Genomic DNA, 20,267 nt, shown 5'->3' on the forward strand with positions numbered 1-20,267 from the left:
AACTAGAAATAAAAACTGTTGTAGCAGATCATGTTGAGGAGACAGTGCAGATCATTTGTTGACAATGAATTGTCATTTTAGAAACACCCAGCTTCTCAGCGTGATAAAAGAGCTCAACTGACACTCTTTCTACTCAATGTTATTTTAGTTACAACTGGCTTTTCTGTTACGGGTGCATACTGACAGAGGTTGGTGTTATGAAGGAATAAGCATCCTTGCAGTGGATTGTATTTGCTTCTGTGAGGATCTTCAAATTACCACTCATTACAGAGTACACTCCCTGGTCCTTTTCAGCTGATATGGAATTGGCATCTTAAGCCTCCCTGCAGTGTTATATGGTGTAAATGGGTGTAAAGCTATATGGCCTGGCTTGCAGTGGACATCTCCTTGGATGTGAAAATAGAAGGGCATTTGCATCATAGGATAACATAAGTATAAAACAGCTAACTTAGCTATCATATCCTTAGTGTAATTTTAAATGTGTCTTGTTATGATATTAGACACAATTCCAGCAACCAAATAGTAATTAGAGAAGGATTGGGTACCAGTTCCAGCTCTGGTGACAAGAAGGATGAAGAAAGTCAAAAGGAATATTAGAGCAGGCAACGAAAGTGATATTACTTTCAACAAGAGAAGGAAAATGAGGGTTCTGATGTTATCAATGATATGGTAGGAATGCTCATAGATAGGCAGAAAGACCCATTATTATATGATTACACGATTGCAGACCTGTCAATGGAAGCAGTAATGTCCACATGCTTATGATACCATTATTGTATGATTATACGATTGCAGACCTATCAGTGGAAGCAGTCACGTCCATATGCTTATGATGCCATCTAAAGTGGAATAACTACATAAAACTAATTGTAGGTAAGGCAGTTGCCAGACAGAGATTCCCTTGAGGAATGTGCAGGAAATTTTGCCCATCTACAATGGAGGTAGCTTACAAAATCTTTGTTTGATCAATACTTGAATAATTTTGATCAATACTTGAATAATTCCCATCAGTCTGGGATCCATACCAGATAAGACTGATAGAGGAAATAGAGAAGATCCAAAGAAGAGCAACACATTTCATTACAGGTTCATTTAGTAAGCATGCACGTGCTACACAGATCCTCAGCCAAATCCAGTGGTACACACTGCAAGAGAAGTTTTCTGCATTAAGGTCTGCTTTACAGTTAAAGTTCTGAGCACGTATATTCCTGAAAGAATATCTTGCAAAAAGATTATGAAAGCAAAATTAAAGAGATCTGAGCTCACATGGAGGCTTACCAGCAATCGTTCTACCTGCAAACCATTCACAACTGGAACAAGGAAAGGGGAAAGTGACAGTGGTACACAAGGGACCCTCCACCACACACCCTTAGGTGGCTTTTGGAGTACAGATGTAGATATATAAGGGTAGTGCATTGGAAAAAGAACATGGTAACACAAAATGTACTGTAAAATTACAATGGCTTAACTGACCAGTCACAATCTCACTATTTTTTACACTGCTGCTAATGGCTTCAACATAAGTGGCAGCTTTTTATTGTCTTCTTCACTGGTTTCACAATCATTCATCATGACAGCATCCAGATTATTAGCAAAGCAGTCTAAGGTCCATGGCAAAAAGAGCTAATTCAGGGCTAGTAACCTTGATAACATCCCTATAGTATTTATGTGTAACAACCAAAGAAGTATAAAAAGTGGGAGTCTCCTGCCATTCCACCCCCCCCCCCCCCTCCTTTCTCCTCCAGCCCACTGGGGTGAAAGCTGACATGAGCAACTCCACTGCAAGCATGCTCTGGATGTAGGCATCTCAGTCTGCTGATACCAGGACACATCAGGGATAAAAAGTGTAATTACAAATTGCATGTAGGTTTAACTTAATTTCATGTAAGCTAATTAAAATTTATATCTTGAAGCCTTATTATAACACAGTATGCCAAAAAAAGAGAGAGACTGTATTATGAAACTGCAGCATACTTTTCTTTTTCATGTAGTAATTACCATGGTTTGTCATAGCCATTAGACAGCTAACCTTACATATTATAGCAAATAAATAAAAAAGCTCAGTGACATTTTTGTTTACATTCTCGAAGGAATATAAATGCATGCATTTACTGAAACAAAGAAAGTCTTCCTTACAAGCTATTTTACAGTTACTATTTTCCATGGATATAAACTAATTAGTTTTTAGAGAATGTGTGACAATGTCAAAGTTTGGGAGGGTGAAGAGAGCTGTCCCGCTGGTTCAGAACTGCAGGACAGAGCACACCCTCACCCACAGCTTCTTCCATTGCCAACACAGTCTGTCATTATGCTCTCCCATGTTGGGGGCTTAACACAACATTCGGAAAAACTGGAGAAGGCTAATTGTAATTTTTTTTGCTGCAACTGATAGTATCTGCACAAATAAAAGGGCAATTGTGACTGGTCAATGAAGTTACTGAGATTCAACTGACAATCATTGCCCTGTCAGACATGGCCATATAGACATAAGGTATATGACACCTTTCTTCATCTAGCAGGAGAGCTGTTAACAAACCTCAAACCATATGATATGCTGCTTGTGTGGAAAAATGTTCTCAAAGTAATGCCGAGAACATAAAATTTCATTCTGATTTGATGAATTCCAAACAGGCACTGAGAGTAGTGTTTCAGGGCTTGTCTATAGTCACAGAATGTAGCATAAAGCTAAATGCAGAGGATTTTGTATTAATGTATGCACACCAGTTGTCAAGGCTAATCCCTCCAGGAGGAGGCGGCACGGCAGAATCAGACAAGCTAATTCTACACTGAAGCTTAATTATTTCCACAAATGCTCACTTGGGCAGAGGATTGGGAGAAAGCCCTACCTAGCAGCACCTCACCTCCAATTACCTCCACAAGCAGAGCCAGAGGTCATCCTGCCGCCAACAAACACTCTTTCACTCGAATGCGACTTGAGGATAAAAATTATTAACCGACAAGGGGACCTTAAGGACAGCCTTCCTTTGATTTTCTTCACAGGATTTGAAGGCCAGAGCCCAGATTTCAATATCCTAAAATAGAATGACACAGTTCTCAAAAACATATAAAATAAATTGTCTGTAAACATTAGAATATTTCCAAGTGCTGCTTCGTACAAAACATTTCAAGCTTATTAACATAACTGCTGGTAACTGAACACATAGCAACAAATATCTATAATATTTTTGTGAGGGCATTATCAGTCATCTCAGCACTGACCCAATCCCAAACGGGTCTCCCAGAACTTCTCTTTTGTGGAGAACCAACCATACCTGTAATAGACTACTACTACAATGGGGATCACCACTACCAAAGGTATTCTATCATGTCACTTCCCCTTTAGAATGCTTCTAACGTAATTGCTTAGTCAAATGCGAGATCACGTTACAAAGAGTTTGGACATTGTGTACCTGAGGTGGGACGTCGGAACAAGCCTGGTATTAATGTAAACAACATGCTGGCTGCTCAGTACTCTGGCCTTCAGCGTGTGTGTGTGTGTGTGTGTGTGTGTGTGTGTGTGTGGGGCGGGGGGGGGGGGGGGGGGGGGACGACAACAACAACAACAACAACAACAAAGGAATTATGATACTTAGATATAATGAAAAGTTGGAATTCTCTTTCTGCTACAATTAAACGCACAGGACAACAAGCTGCATATGGAACTATTTAATGTTTATTACATCATCAGCATTATGATATTTCAATTTCATGTCAATATCATTGAATGATATCTTTTAACAGAAGAAACATTACTCTAAATCTAAATATGGTGGAAACACTTTTGCTTTGTAAATCACATGACAAGAACACTCATGAATAAAATGAAAGTAATAGCTACAGGGACTTTCATGACAAGCAATTAATTTTACTTTTTGCAACATGAAAGAATTAAAAAAATAGATCCTATATTTGTTCAATAGCAGTAGTGAGAAATAACTCATTGGACACTTCTTAATGTAAAAAAAATATATGAATACGCAAGAATAGCTAAATATATCAAACACCCTGATGGGTCAAAACCCCTAATGCTCTGTGGGATTGAATGCTGCCTGGTAGCATTTTAGGCACACAATACAGAAAGGAAAGTAAACAAGTGGAGCAGAAATGGAAGGGGAATCATACCAGTTATAGTTCAAGGTGCAAATAGGGAAATCCATGGCATAAGCAACTTTGACAATAGCAGAGCATTACGGCCTGGCACCTGGAAATGAGCACCTCAGAAATAGCAAAGCTGGTTTGCTGTTTGTGTGCTACTGTTGTGGTCATCTACGTATAGTGCTCAAAGGACAGTAAAAGAACAGAGTAGATGTCGGACATCCACACTACGTTATAGGATGTGGAGGTTGGAAGCTCGACACTCTTTGAAGCATGAGGTGGTGATTTGTGGTAGATGTGACAACAGAGTACAATGCTGGTGTAGGCACAAGTGTGTTGAAGGACACCATTCAGCAAACATTACTGAACATGGGACACCACAATAGATGATCACTGTTACCATGCTGGCCTAACATCAGTAATTACGAATGCAATGAGTGTGGGGTCACTGAAACTGGACTGTGAATCCATGGAAACATGTCACAGTGTTGGCTGAATCATGTTTCTTGCTACACTAGCTCAAAGGTCAGATATACCATCTTCCAGGCAAACAGTGTCTCACAACATGCACCGTGCCACGGACAAAGGCTGCTGGGGACAGTATTATGCTATGATAGGGCAGTAACCAAAGGCACAATGACAACTGTGGACTACATGAACACTGCTGAGGACCACTTGCACCCCTTTACGCTTGAGGTCCTCCCTGATTGTAATGGATATTCCAGCCAGATAACTGCTTATATCACAAGGCCAGAATCGCACTACATTTGTTTGAGGATCACAATAGAGAAATCACATTGATGTCTTGGCCACCAGATTCACCTGAACTGAATCTGATTGAACACATCTGGGATGCTATCAGGCAACAGCTCCGATCCCACAAGCCACATGTTAGTAGACATCTGGTGCCACATACCTCTGAAAAACTACCAAAAACTTGTTGAACCCACGCTATGCAGAACTGCTGCTTTATTATGTTCTAAAAGTGGGCTAACACACTATTCAGCAAGTGGTCATCATGTTGTGGCTCATCAGTGTATGTACAAAAGTGTCTACCAATATATTTTATAGAAAACAGCAATTGTGTTTCTAATTGTATTGTGACAATTTAACATACAAGCCAGGTACGGACTCAAAGCTGCATTTCCTGCTTTTTGCGAGCAGTAGCCTTAACATTTAGGCTGTCTGAGAATGCCAAAACCTATACTGCCACTGATTTTTCCGCCTACAACTTTTGAACACAACTACCGGTGCTTCTCTCACGAGGGTGACATGGGAGCAGCACCTCTCTGAAGGACCAGAACTGGTGGAGTAGATGGCTTTTCCTGCCATAAGGGATATGTATGAAATGAATTAAATCTCCTGAAATGAAGTGAATGCTTGTGAGTACAGAAAGCTATGACAAACACTTAAACAGAGAACTGTTGGCAATTTGAGCTGCAAGTACAGACCTGTTGTGGTGACTCCTTTGCTTCTTTAGCAGCGCGACGAGCCAAATTTGCCTGATGCTTCTTTCCCTGTGTGTGTGCCAAATAGCTCCCTTCATTGTTATGCAGTGTGAGGCAAAGTTTACACTCATATGACCCTGGAAGCGAATAAAAGAAAAACAATTATTATGGTTGCCTCACAAAATAGTAAATTTTATCATAGACAATGGTTTAGTTCTTGTGGACAATGCGATGAAGGCAGGAATCAGCTGCGGCCTCGTCCAAAAACAAACTGTGGCACCGATGTTCCAGAAAGTCAATGAGCAGTGGGCCCTTGCAGTCAAAGAAAAATGTCATCGTGACTTTCCTGGAGCTGGCGTGCGCAGCTTTGGATTTTTGCGGTAGGGATGAATCCCTGTGTTTCCAATCTTGGCCCTGATGATCGCTCTCCAGCTCAAAACAACGACATCGTATTTCATCTCGCATGACAATATGAGACAGGTAACAATAGTCTTCATTGTGATATTGTACCAGGTTATGCAGTGATGGCAACATTCCGTTCAACTTCTGCTCATCCATCACACTGTGGGGAAACCACTGTGCACAGATTTTTTGGAACTCCAGATGCTCTGTCATGATGGCGTGGTGCCCAACATGAGCTGAATGTCTTCCTCCATTCACCTTGAGTAATTTCTGATGGCAGCATCTAATGCAGCAATGACGGAGAAGTAATGACACAATGGCTGTCTTTCAAGGATATCCGATCTTCTCAAAATCATTTATTCCATACAAACATGCATGCTCATGACATACTGTGTTTGCCACACACAGCAGACTTTCAGGGATAAATTTCACTCCCTGACAGCTGTTATGGGGTCAAAAACTATACTACACCTTGTTGTTCCTCTTTCTTGTCCTTTATACATGGTGACTTTTTTCCATCTGTACAAACTCTAGGGATTCACTGATGAGAGGATATGGAACAAAATAGGTCTAATGAACTTGTGTCCAGAAATGCATGGTTTCCCTTCTGGAGACAATTTACTCAATCATTCACTGTTGCAGAGACTGTGGTCTAATATGCACTGTACTACACACCCACAGTTACAGCATGCATTGAAAATGATATCCATGATCCTCAACACATGTGTGTACACTCGGTAGCATGTTCTGACTCATATGTTCACATCAGCCAGGCTGCATCCAAACAGTGTCAAAAGGCAGCATGAATACACAGTTCCAGTGTCTCCACATCTGAAACGGACTCTGCATACACGATACTTTTGAGATGGCCCCATAACTAGAAATGCTCGGGTTGAGATCTGGTGAACAGGCAAGCCATGCAACTGGGCTTCCTTGTCCAGTCCATCGACCAGGGAAAACACGATTGAGATGCATCTGGATATTAACGGCGAAGTCGGCCGGAGTACCATCATGTAGCAGCCACATAGCCCTTCGAATCACCAAGGGCACTTCTTCCAGCAGGTGGTCAAAGTCATCTGCAAAAACACTGATAATTTCGGCCAGTTAGGCGATGTGGAAGGAAGACTGGCCCCAAAATATCATCGCCAATTATCCCAGCCCACACATTCAAGATGCACCGATGCTAATGATTCGTTGCCACCATACCATGGGGGTTCTGCATATTATCCCACAGATGAGTGTTGTGAAAGTTGAAGACTCCATTCTGCGTATAGGCGGCCTCATCTGTGAATAGGATGGATGACACAGATCCCGGAATCGTGGTTACCTGGTGAAGAAACCAGTGACAAAACTGCTCCCAATGTGGAAAGTCTTTCGCTAGTAAGCACTGCATATGCTGTAAGTGATACGGGTAGTAACAATTGTTCTACATGGTCTTCTGGCTTACCATGTACTGGCGAGCCAACTGCCTGGACTGACACGGTGGTCCGAAAATTTCAGGTACGTCCTTCAGGATTTCCTACTTCCTGAAATGACCTCAGACAAACGGTGAGACACTGTTGCAAATATTGAATGCTGTGGTTGTTGCCAGTGGGGATTGGTCTCCTGATACAACCTTGCTGCCCACCATCCATTGCTGTTTCCTTTCTATAAGTAAACACCATGTTGACAAGCTCTCAATCTGAATACGGGTACAATTCAGTCTCTGTAACAAAGTATGATTGAACAATTGGTCTCAAGCTTGGAAACCATGCATTTCCAGGTATGAGATCATTAGAACTTTTTGGTTCCACAACCTCTAATCAGTCAATCCCTAGAATTTACACAGGTGGAAAAAATCACCCTGAAGTGAAGTCACACGCACGCAACTCACATAATGTCGAGCACTTTCAACAGAAAAATGGTACAGGGCTGAACATTTGCACTGTTCCTTCCTGATTCCCAAGGCACTGCTATACATACCAACAAATCCACCATCCTCTTTATACAGTGTGATTCAGCTGCTCCTACTGCTGTTGTTTTATGCAACCTGCAATGTTATAGCTGGGCTTAATAAATAATGCAAGACTGTCATATTCTCTCGCTCACTACATGCAAAGTGTTTGTCATACAGAAAAAAATGAACAGAATCTCTTTGCAGGAAATGTAATATAGTTAAATTTTGTACATGTATACGGTTTTTGCTAAATGCCATGGTTTTCGAATTATTAAAGAGAAATGTACAAAAGTGACCTTCAAGCACACTCTCACACCCACACTCAACCTCCACTTGTCAGGAGTTTTAGTATGCTGCTCATGGCGCTTCTTCGTAACAATGTAAAAATATTTGTGACTTCACAAATTATTTCCCAAATTTCACATTTCTGGTCTTCACTGACTGGCTTTATTACTTCACTGGCTTAGTCAAGTACTTACAAAATCTCAAATCGATGTTTGTGTAAATTTTACCTAACAATTTTGTGAATTTTAACAGCATAAAACAAACAATTACATAGCTGCATTCATCAGGACCTCTACCTATGAAACTACTGCGGCTGTAAGGATTAAGTTTGGAGCTAACTGTCAATGCAATTCGTTTTAGTGTAATGTTTACAAAAGTCATTTTTCATTAATTACCCCCATTGGCAAGTTTAAATTAATGATGTTAACAAAGCTGACTGTACTGGTGGCATAATAGCTTGATCATAAGAGATCAAGAAAAATCAAATATCAGAAATAGTTTCTGTAGTTGGAAATTTTGACTGCCACTAATATTATAAGCTACTGACAGACAAAACAAAACAAACATTCACACAAGTGTAAAACAACCCCCCCCCCTCCACACACACACACACACACACACACACACACACACACACAGTTACTGTCATTTCCAGGTGCTCCAGCCTGACTGTTTCTCCATAAATCTTTCATTTCAAGAATGCTATTCCCATTACATATGCAGGAGGACTTCTGTGAAGTTTGGCAAGTAGAGAAGAAACAGAAATAAAATTGTGATGGCACATCACAAATCTTGGTTAACAACTCAGCTAGTATGAGCATTTCTCGCAAAAGGCTCAAACTTTAAGTCAAAGCTGTCAATACATTTTGTTGCTTCAAAATTTTTGCCAAGATTAAGTTGCTTGATCTCTGTTGGTTTAGAAAATTCCCCTTTTGTGACCTTACTGCCTGACAGTGTGTTTATAAAATTTGTAAGTGTTTGGGACAGGCAAGGGTGAGCTGCCCAAAAACGAATTTGTTGCCAGCGTATGTGGTCTTTAAAACCTCATGTCTCAAAATGTATGCCTGATCGATATTTCTGATAATTAATATTTGAAAGAACCCCCTCTTCTCTCTACGAAATGTCAAATTTCCACAAGTGTGGTTTTTTTTCTGTGAAAGCCTATAGTTATCCAGTAAAATTTCTTGTGTAAATGAGAACTACGGCATTCCATAATGTGGATAAATATGAAACATTAAATTTTTACTACACTTAGTCTTCTCTCACATCAAATTGACACTCAAATTCTACATCCTACTGTTTTACTATCAGTTTCTTCCAGTACGAGAAATTTGGGAATATAGCTTGGTGAGCATGTGCTATGAGGTTCACAAAAATATCATAGAAACATTCACGTGTTGGTAGTCATGTTTTGTTGTTTTTAGAATGAAAGTAACCCTACAATCATTAATTACAAGCTATGGCAACAATGCGCTAAGTATTAACTGTTTCTTCAGATGCATAATTATATTTATATCTGGTTATTTTATTTTCCAAGTGTGAGATGTCCCTCCCACATGTAACAAAAAATCTATGAATATTTGTGAACCACTAAGTTTAGTCTGTGAGTTATCAACTTTTTAGAGTCATGCCACATAGGTAAAAAAGTCATTAACTTTAAAAATTGATTTGAACTTTAATTTTGTATGGATGTAATACTGCTGATCTAAGTAACTGATGTATAATTCTTGCAAAAGGTTGCTACACGTTGGAAAGTACAGTGATGTGTGCAAGTACTTTCACAAGGCAGCTCATGTGGCAGTACTACGTCATCTGCAGAGGGCACCTCTGACTCTGTGTGTGTGTGTGTGTGTGTGTGTGTGTGTGTGTGTGTGTGAGAGAGAGAGAGAGAGAGAGAGAGAGAGAGAGAGAGAGATCACCATCAAAGCCCACCATGGGCCCCAGTCTATTTAAGGCTAGCCTCAGTTCTCTATGTGTATTGCTACAGCTCTTTGTGTGCGTATATGGTTCCTGCTGAATGTTACTTAAATACTATGGTCAAGTTGTTAATGCTTCAGTGGAATAAAGTTGTGTTCAGTCTACTGGTCGTGTTGTACTTACATCAAACTACAACATGATTGGCAGTGAGTGTGGTCCTGTTCTCCATGCAAATTTCTATTCTGGTTGGTCCTCCATTTATTCTCACGATGGCTGACGATGTTACAGAGAACATTTTATATCAGTAGGTTGAGCAGCAACAATTATTTGCCATGGCATTGCACCACCATTCACAGGTGCTGGACAATCAAGCTCAGGTACTTCAATCATTGGCTTAGCATGCTCCTCAGTCTGTGTCACCTAGTGTTTTGCCATCCACAGCCCCCATGGCTTATCTGCTTCCCTTTTCTGCATACAATGAATCCACTGAGGAATGGGACATATAAGAGAAATGTCTGCGACAAGACTTTTGGAATTCCTGATGTTGTTGTGTGTTGTGCCTTGTTCCTTTCATGGATATCACCAAGAGTGTATCAAGTCCTATGTCAACTCGCCCCTTTGCAGGATTTGTGGTATTTAACATTTGACCAAGTATGTGAACTTCTTTCCAAATACTGATGTAAGTGATCCCATGTTATTGCATCCTGGGTTGAGTTTTACTGCTGTAGGAAGCAACTACACTGATCATATCGAACATGGGTGGCGGAACTCCATGGGTCAAGTCATCGTAGTCATCATTTTGTGTCCAATGTGCATACAGTGTCTTATGCTGATCAAATGGTGAGGAGAGATGCTATCATTCATTTAGGTCCAGATCATGAGGTGTGAGAATGTGCCCTCTTGTGTGAAAACCCATCCCTCTCCAAGGTTTTAGCTATTGCACAGTCGTTCAAGGTGTCACAAGATGCACATATCTATACTGAGTCATGGTGTGTGGTATCAGCAATCCAACCCTCTCCCCCGCACCACACTTCAGATAGTTCGCAGAGGGAAGACATGGTCATGGCGGTCCACACATGATAACGGTGTTAAGGCGGCCGGCCTCACTCCCAGCATCAGCTGCATCAACAAAGTAAAAGGCAACGTATGCATTCCATGCTCCCATCCTGCTCTTAGTGTTTCATTAACCAAGAGCACTCAGACTGCCCAAAATGCTGAGCTACCTGTCACAACTGCAACAAAAAAGGTCACATCGCTTCTGTACGTAATGCAAAAATTCAGCACAACAATCCTGATGCAGATATGGACGTAAACACTGTATCGGCTATTTCTCTTGCACCAAACACGCTTTTCAATGATGTAATGTTTTTGGTAAAGTTCTGCACATGCAAGTGGCTACACGAGCTGCGGTATCCTTGTCAAGCTCACAAACTTATATGAACTTGGGCTCCTCTCTACTTCTCCCTGAGACACGAAAGTTAGTGAATTACAATAAACAGAGTATTCGTATTCTCGACCAGTATTCTGCCCCAATTACCTAGAAGTCAAGAGTCTGGTTACTTACGTTTCTTGTTGTAGATAATGCACATATCAAGAATCTTTTTGGAACAAGCACTTTTAAGTTGTTTGGTTTTATCACTTCAGATGAAATGAATTTAGTGTCCAAGTACGTCCTGTGTACACAGTTAGATGCAGTATGTTCCAAGTTTTCCCCTTTGTTCTCTCCTGGATTGGGGTGTGCCAACAATTTTCAAGTTCACATTACCTTGAAACCTTCTGTTCAGGCTCATGCCCATTCAGTTCCAGTGGCACTCACAGAACAAGTCAAACAGGAATTAGGGCACCTCACGGAATCTGGCATTGTTTGGCCTAGTGCATCAAGTGAATGGTCTAGCCCCATATACAGAGTCACTATGTATGTTAGGTGTCAATACACCTTTTCGACTGTACCAATACTTGCGGTTGCTCCCACTATTTTTTAGCTTTTCTTTGGAACATCTTACACTGACTGTGCAAGGTTGTGCAAACTATTTGGATGACATTGCAGTTTACCGTGCCTCCATTGAGAAACATTCACATAATCTCTCCATACTCTTATTTTCTGTTCTCCAAGTAGCCAGGTTGAAGTGTAACTTACAAAACTATTTTTTTCAATCTTCAATTGTTTATCTTGGGCTTGAAGTTTCTTGTGAGGGTCTCAAACCACTGCATCAACATGTTTCTGCTATTGTATGCATCCATGCCATATGTCAGTCACAGAACTTCAGATTTTTCTATGCAAAGTCACCTATTACCAAAAATTTTTGCCTGGGACAGCCCCAATCATGCAGCTGTTGTATGTGTTGCTGCCTGCCAGTCGATCTGCATCCAGGATTTGATCAGGAGGAATTGCTTTGTTTCCACACTGATGTCACCGCACAGTAGATGGCTGATGGATCTCCTGTAACTAGCTGACGGATCGCGAAGGCTGTAGTGTTGTCCGAATGCACCTCCTCCCTGTGCGTTCGACCCCCTCCATAACCATTACATCTTTCAGCATTGATTCTCTGTTGTAGATGGTGTTCTGCTTTTAGACACGGATGACGTGGCCCCTCGGATAGTGCTCCCCTCAGTAGTTTGTTTGGAGGCTCTCCATTATTATATGTAGATCAATGGGGCGTATCATGCACAAAAGCGCTGGTGTGTTGACACGTTTTTGGCCTAGCTTGGACAGTGGTGACATTACCTGCCTGGCTGCCTTCTTTTCACGGTGTGTGATGCAGCAAACAGCTCCCCAGGCATCGTAGTCTCCTCGGCCAGTGCTGTCACATGCATAGGGCCATATAAATGAGGATTTCGCTGGCCGTTTTCTCAATGCTTATCGGCTGTTGATATGATAAGTTTAATAGCAGTTTCTGTGCTCTTGGGGCTTCCTTTCTTAAAATTCAGATGATCAGTAAACATAATTTAAAAGGTTGCATCAAATGCTAAGTTAGTCAAGCACAAATCTTAATAAGTAGCCAAGTGACTGGCTGTGGCTCCTGACCTGTTGAATTGCAGTTGCCAGCAGTTTCAAGCAAACAGGAGTGCATTAATTACTCTGATTACATTCAGCTGGTTTCAGACTGCAAAGAAATATGCACATTTCTATTCATGCTGAGAAAATTTAGATTCTCACATTGCCACCTGGGAGTTCAATAGGGAAAAAGTGTGCTATGAGCAGTATGGAAAAAGTTGGGCATACTTCTTTCTGATGAAGAAAGTGCTTGAAGTTTTTAAGGATGATGAGTTCAGTGGGCTCTGTCCTAGCATGAGGATTTCTGTTTCTGTCAGAACTGACCTAGTAAAGGTTCAGAACGAGAAATGACTATTGTTAAGCAATTTGAAAGAAAAGTCCACTGTTCAGTGAAACAAACATGGCCAAGAAGCACTGACAAAGGCTATAAATTTTTGATGGGTTTGACAGTTTGCAGTACTGAATCAAAATCTGGCATGCTGCATCAATGTGAAAGTTGTCCTGGACGAAATTCACTGGAGTCACACCTAGCTGACAATGTACAAGAACACTGACCCCAAAGAAACTATGCAGTATAAATGGTGGATCTAAACAGATTGAGTATTCCTTTAAACTGCTAGTGTATGATTTTATCACAAAATAGGATTAAAAATTGCTGAGCTGACCACTTACCACATTGTTTCAAAAACAAAACACAATATCTCAAAAATGCGGAGTAAAACCTAGAGCCTGGTAAAGTAATTGCATTGTTTGATTTTGCAGTGATTACTGCTTTGTTGTTCTGGAAGAAGTTCAAGGTTTTCAGTGGAAAACACTCAAGCTACTGTGCACTGGTTCAAAAGGCAACGAATAAATGATGGCAAGTGAAGTTAGTACAGATTCTTGTGTCTGTGAAAAGATCTGTGTGTGAAGCATCCAACAACTACCACCATCACACATTAACAAAAAATCTGCCAGAGAGCCCAAGAAAATTCTGGTCACATGTAAAATTGCTAAGCGGGTCTAAGGTTTTCTTTCAGTCTCTTGTTGACCAGTCTGGTGTGGCAGTTGAAGATAGCAAAATAAAAGATGAAGTTTTAAATTTGACGTTCAAGAAATTGTTCACACAGGAGAATTGTACGAACATACCATCATTTGACCATCAGACAGAGAACAGTACGCACGACATACTAATAAGCATACCTGGCATAGAGAAACAACTGAAAGACTTGAAAGCAAATAAATCCCCTGGTCCGGATGAAATCCCAGTTTGATTTTACAAAGAGCACTCCATGACATTGGCCCCTTACCGAACTTGTGTTTATCGTGAATGTCTCACCCAGCACAAAGTCTCAAGCGACTGGAAATAAGTGCAGGGGACTCCAGTGTATTATAAGAAGGGTAAAAGAACAGACCTGCAAAATTACAGACCAATCTCCCTAGCTTCTGTGTGCTGCAGAATCCTTGAACATATTCTCAGCTCGAATATAATAAACTTTCTTTGGACCAAGAGGCTTATGTCTGCGAATCAGCATGGTTTTAGAAAGCAATGGTTGTGCAAACTCAGCTTGCCCTTTCCTCACATGAAATGCTTAGAACTATGGAAGAAGGGCAACAGGCAGATTCCATATTTCTAGATTTCTGGAAAGCATTTTGACATGGTGCCCCAGGAATAAGTTCAAAGCTATGTTAGTAGCTTGAAGGCTTCTTAAATAATAGGACCCAGTATGCTGTCCTCGACAGCAAGTGTTTATCAGAGACAAGGCTATCGTCAGGAGTGCCCCAGGGAAGAGTGAAAGGACCGCTGTTGTTCTATATGTACTTAAATGATTTGGCGGACAAGATTGGCAGCAATCTGCGGTTGTTTGCTGATGATGTCATGGTGTATGGTAAGGTGTCAAAGTTGTGTGACTGTAGAAAGATACAAGACAACTTGGACAAAACTTCCAGTTGGTGTGATGAATGGCAGCTTGCCCTAAGTGTGGAAAAATGTAAGTTAATGCAGATGAGTAGGAAGATGAAACATATAATGTTCACATACAGTATTAGTAGTGTCCTCCTTGACACAGCAAAGTTGTTTAAATATCTGGGCATGACATTGCCAAGGGATCACCAATATAGTACTGGAGGGAAGTGTCGAGGGTAAAAATCGCAGAGGGAGACTAAGAGATGAATATACTAAGCAGATTCAGAAGGATGTAGGTTGCAGTAGTTACTTGGAGATGAAGAAGCTTGCACAGGATAGAGTAGCATGGAGAGCTGTATCAAACTGGACTAAAGACCACCACCACCACCACCACCACCACCACCACAACAACAACAACAACAACAAATGTTGCAAAGCAATATGAGGTGGAACGAGCATATGAGAATTTTGGTAAGGAAGGTGAAAGGTTGACTTCGGTTTATTGGGAGAATTGTAGGAAAGAATGGTCCACCTGCAATGGAGGGTGTTGGTGCAATCTATTCTTGAGTACTGCTCAAGTGTTTGGAATCTATACAAGGTTGGATTGAAGGAAGACATTGAAGCAATTTGGAGGTGGGCTGTTAAATTTGTTAACGGTAGGTTCAAACAACACATAAGTGTTACGGGGACGCTTCAAGGACATGGGAAAGTGACATTCTTTTCGAGAAATGCTATTAAGAAAATTTAGAGGACCGGCATTTGAAGCTGATTGGTGAACAATTCTACTGCCACCAACATACACTGCAAATAAGGTCCATGAAGATGAGATACAAGAAATTAGGGCACATAAGGATGCATATAGACAGTCGCTTTTCCCTTTCTCTATTTGTGAGTGGAACAGGAAAGGAAATGACAAGTAGAGATATAGGTACCTTCCGCCACACACTGTACAGTGGTTTGCGGAGTATCTATGTAGATGCAGATCCAAAAGTTGTCTATTCTGTCAAAAACGGCAAATACAATTTACAAGGTTTTATGTAATTAGTGACATCCTCTGTCATGATACAGTGGCGATTGATGGTGGTGGTGGTGGTGGTTGTTGGGATGTTTAAGGGGGACTAAACAGCGAAGGTCATCAGTCCCCCATTCCAAAAACAGGCGAGACATAAATTCACGAAGCAGGTAAAACGCCAAGGGGAAGGAGACTCCCCCCCCCCCCCCCCCCCCAGGCCCTAAAAGAACACAAATGCGGCAACGAACACTACAGACACAAAGAGTACAGATGAACACCAGACAAAAGGAAACAGAAGAAAAGAAGATGGCCGGAGACTGGTTGACTGGCCACAAGAACAAAAAAAAGGGAAAGAGTCAACCATCCGACTACACACTAAAACCTGCAACCAAATATGAGAGACTCGAGAATAACAGACACAGAAAGGGAAAGGGGCAGGACCTCCCTAAAGGGAACCATAAAACGGACTACCACGGATAAAATTTAAAACGTCGTCAGCCATGGAGGCATCGTCACATAAAACCAAAGGCAAAGTGTCCGGGAGATTAAAAGACTGCTGGAGGGTGCGCAGTCGGGGACACTCCAACAAAATGTGGGCGACTGTCAGCTGGGACCCACAGCGACACAGGGGGGGGATCCTCCTGACGCAAAAGATGGCCGTGCGTCAGGTAGGTATGGCCGATGCGGAGCCGACACAGGATGACAAGAGTCCCTGCGAGAAGCCTGCAGGGAGGAGCACCACACATCGGTCGTCTCCTTAACAGCCAGCAGTTTATTCAGGGATGTCATGCCACACCACTCAGCAGTCCACATCCCAAGCACCTTACGGTGCAACACCAACTGCTGATCGCGAGCCGTGAGGCCGACCTCCAAAGCTGGGGCGTCAATCGCCCCTTTGGCCAGCCTGTCAACACGTTCGTTCCCCGGGATGCCAACGTGACCTGGCGTCCAAACAAAGACCACCGAACGACCAGAACGGGTAATGGCGGAAACAGACTCCTGAATAGAGGACACCAGAGGAGAAGAGGTATAGCAGCGGTCGATGGCCAGGAGGCCGCTCAGGGAGTCACTGCAGATGACAATGGACATATCTGAGCAGGAACGCATATGCTCAAGAGCGCGCAGTATGGCCACCAGCTCTGCAGTAAAAATACTGCAGCCAGCCGGCAAGGAGCGCTGTTCAACATGGGCAGCGTGAGCAAAACCGTAGGCAGTGCGACCATCAACCAGGGAACCATCAGTGTAGACAGTCTCACAGCCCGAAAATGATGCGAGGAGCGCAAGAAAACAGCGACGGAGGGCCACAAGCGGAACCGAGTCCTTGGGTCCCTGTGCCAAGTCCAGACAGATGGACGACCGGGGCAAACACCAGGGAGGCGTAGGTGCACGGACCCGGAAGGGAGGCAGAAGAGGGAATGACCCCAGTTCCGACAGCAGGGACAGGACGCGGACAGCTATGGAAAGCCCAGACCTAGGTCGCCTTTCGGGCAGATGGAGGACCGTGGCAGTGAAAAGCAGGCGATGATTGGGGTGGCCAGGCGAGCAATGCACGTGGACAGCATAGTCGGCGAGCAGTCGATGGTGGCGAATCCGCAGTGGGGGAACCCCAGCCTCCACCAGTAGACTATCCACGGGGCTCGTACGAAAAGCACCAGTGGCAAGCCGAACCCAACAGTGGTGTATGGGGTCTAACAACTTCAACACTGAGGGTGATGCAGACCATAGGCCAGGCTCCCATAATCAAGCCTGGACTGCACAAGGGCCCTGTACAATCGCAACAGCGTGCAGCGATCCGCACCCCAAGATGTGTGGCTCAGGCAGCGGAGGGCGCTGAGGTGCCGCCAGCACTTTTGCTTCAGCTGAGTAATATGAGGAACCCATGTGAGCCGGGCATCAAAGACGAGTCCTAAGAAGCGGCAAGTGTCCACCACTTCAAGCAGGTGGCCGTTGAGGTAAAGTTCAGGATGAGGGTGGACCATCCGACACCTGCGGAAGTGCATAACTCGAGTCTTGGCTGCAGAGAACTGAAAACCATGAGACAGAGCCCATGATGCTGCCTTGCGAACGGCTACTTGCAGCCTGCGTTTAGCGACTCCCGTAGTTGTGGAGCTAAAGGAGATGCAGAAGTCGTCGGCATACAAAGAAGGAGCCACCGACGTCCCCACGACTGCAGCCAGACCATTAATGGCCACTAGAAATAAGGAGACGCTCAACACCGAGCCCTGCGCGACCCCATTTTCCTGTGTATAAGAGGAACTAGAGGTGGCACCGACTTGCACCCGGAAAGAGCGGCGCAATAGAAAGGTTTGAAGAAAAGCCGGGAGCCGATCACGAAGACCCCACTCATGCAACGTAGCAAGGATGTGATGCCTCCATGTGGTGTCATACGCCTTCCGCAGATCAAAAAATACAGCAACGAGACGCCGACGTCGGGCAAAGGCCGTACGGATAGCAGATTCCAGCCGCACCAAATTGTCCGCTGCAGACCGTCCCCGACGGAAGCCACCCTGCGAAGGAGCGAGGAGATCGCGCGACTCAAGGACCCAACACAAAAACGTTGGTGAGGGTAATGGGACGATAGCTGTCCACCGCCAGTGGGTCCGCACCGGGCTTCAAGATGGGGACAATAAGACCCTCTCGCCATTGCGACGGGAACACGCCCTCGCTCCAAATGCGGTTAAAAATGGTGAGGATGTATCTCTGGCAGTCCCTGGAGAGATGCTTCAGCATCTGCGCGTGGATGCAGTCTGGTCCTGGTGCTGTATCAGGGCAGTCGGCAAGGGCAGCGAGGAATTCCCTCTCGCTGAAAGGAGCATTGTATTTTTCAGAACGACGCGTGTGGAATGATAACGGCGTCTGCTCGGTTCGCTCCTTTAGAGAGTGAAAGGCGGGGGATAAGTTGTAGTCGCACTTAGCAAAGTGCGCAGCAAGGCGTTCAGCAATGGCGGCAGCGTCCGTGCAGACAGCGCCGTCCAAGGAGATCCCAGGGACACCCATAGGGGTCTGGTATCCATAAATCCGCCGGATCCGGGACCACACGAGTGAGGAGGAGACACGGGAGCCCAAGGATGAGACATACCTCTCCCAGCACTCCTGCTTATGCTGTGCAATAAGACGACGGGCCAAGGCACGGAGCCTCTTAAAGGCGATGAGGGTCTCTAGAGACGGGTGCCGCATATGACGCTGGAGGGCCTGCCTACGGTCGCAAATAGCCTCAGCAATCTCCGGCGACCACCAGGGTACAGCCTTCCTCCGAGGGAGTCCAGAAGAGCGGGGGATGGCAGCCTCGGCCGCCGAAATGATTGACGTGGTTAAGACATGGACCACCTCGTCAATGTCACCCTGTGGGGAGACTAGATGGTTGCAGCGGAAGTAAAAGCCGGCCAGTCAGCCCTGTGGAGGGCCCAGCGGGGCAGGCGCCCAGAAGAATGACACTGGGGCAGTGACAAATAGATGGGAAAATGGTCACTACCACACAGGTCAGGATGCACTCTCCAGTGGAGGGATGGGACAAGTCCGGGGCTGCAAAGAGAGAGATCGATGGCCGAGAACGAGCCATGGGCCACACTGAAATGCGTGTGAGCACCGGTGTTCAAGAGGCTAAGGTCGAGCTGAGCCAACAAATGCTCCACGGCACGACCGCGCTCATCGGAGTCAGTCCCACCCCATAAAGGGTTGTGGGCATTGAAATCGCCCAGTACCAAGAAAGGTGGCGGCAATTAGGCCAGCAGCGCAGCCAGCTCATGCTGCGCGACATCACCATCCAGTGGAAGGAAAAGACTGCAGACGGTAATAGCCTGTGGCGTCCACACCCTAACAGCGACAGCCTCTAAAGCCGTTTGTAGAGGGACAGACTCGCTGTGAAGAGAGTTAAGGACATAGATGCAGACGCCACCAGACACCCTTGCATAAGCTGCTCGGTTCTTATAACAACCCCGATAGCCACGGAGGGCGGGGGTTCGCATTGCTGGAAACCAAGTTTCCTGCAGAGCAATGCAGAGAAAAGGATGAAGGCTGATAAGGTGTCGGAGCTCAGCTAGATGGTGAAAGAAACAGCCGCAGTTCCACTGGAGGATGTTATTGGCCATGTCTGAGAGAGGCATGACGGGACTTGGAAGGCAGATTACGCCGCTGGGTCACCTGATGCCTCCAATTGAGCACCGGTGCTAGCGCTATACATGGCGTCTGAGGGACCGGCGAGATCGAGGTCCTCAGCGGATGCCAGAATCTCCACCTCGTCCTCAGACGCAGAGCTTGTAGGAAGCGGTGGGACGGGTGCCACCGCAATGTCG

The 20,267-nt window shown here is 44.2% G+C and overlaps 1 protein-coding gene across 1 annotated transcript in view; it reads right to left on the minus strand.

The window, feature by feature from the left end:
- LOC124804982 (splicing factor 3A subunit 2) overlaps window positions 1-20,267 on the minus strand; it is a 36,232-nt gene that overhangs the window by 9,231 nt on the left and 6,734 nt on the right. Inside the window, exon 3 of the mRNA XM_047265373.1 lies at window positions 5,547-5,680. Coding sequence (XP_047121329.1) covers window positions 5,547-5,680 — 134 coding nt within the window. The remainder of the gene's footprint in view (window positions 1-5,546; window positions 5,681-20,267) is intronic.

Source organism: Schistocerca piceifrons, chromosome 7 (assembly GCF_021461385.2).
Source record: "Schistocerca piceifrons isolate TAMUIC-IGC-003096 chromosome 7, iqSchPice1.1, whole genome shotgun sequence".
NCBI lineage: Eukaryota > Metazoa > Arthropoda > Insecta > Orthoptera > Acrididae > Schistocerca > Schistocerca piceifrons.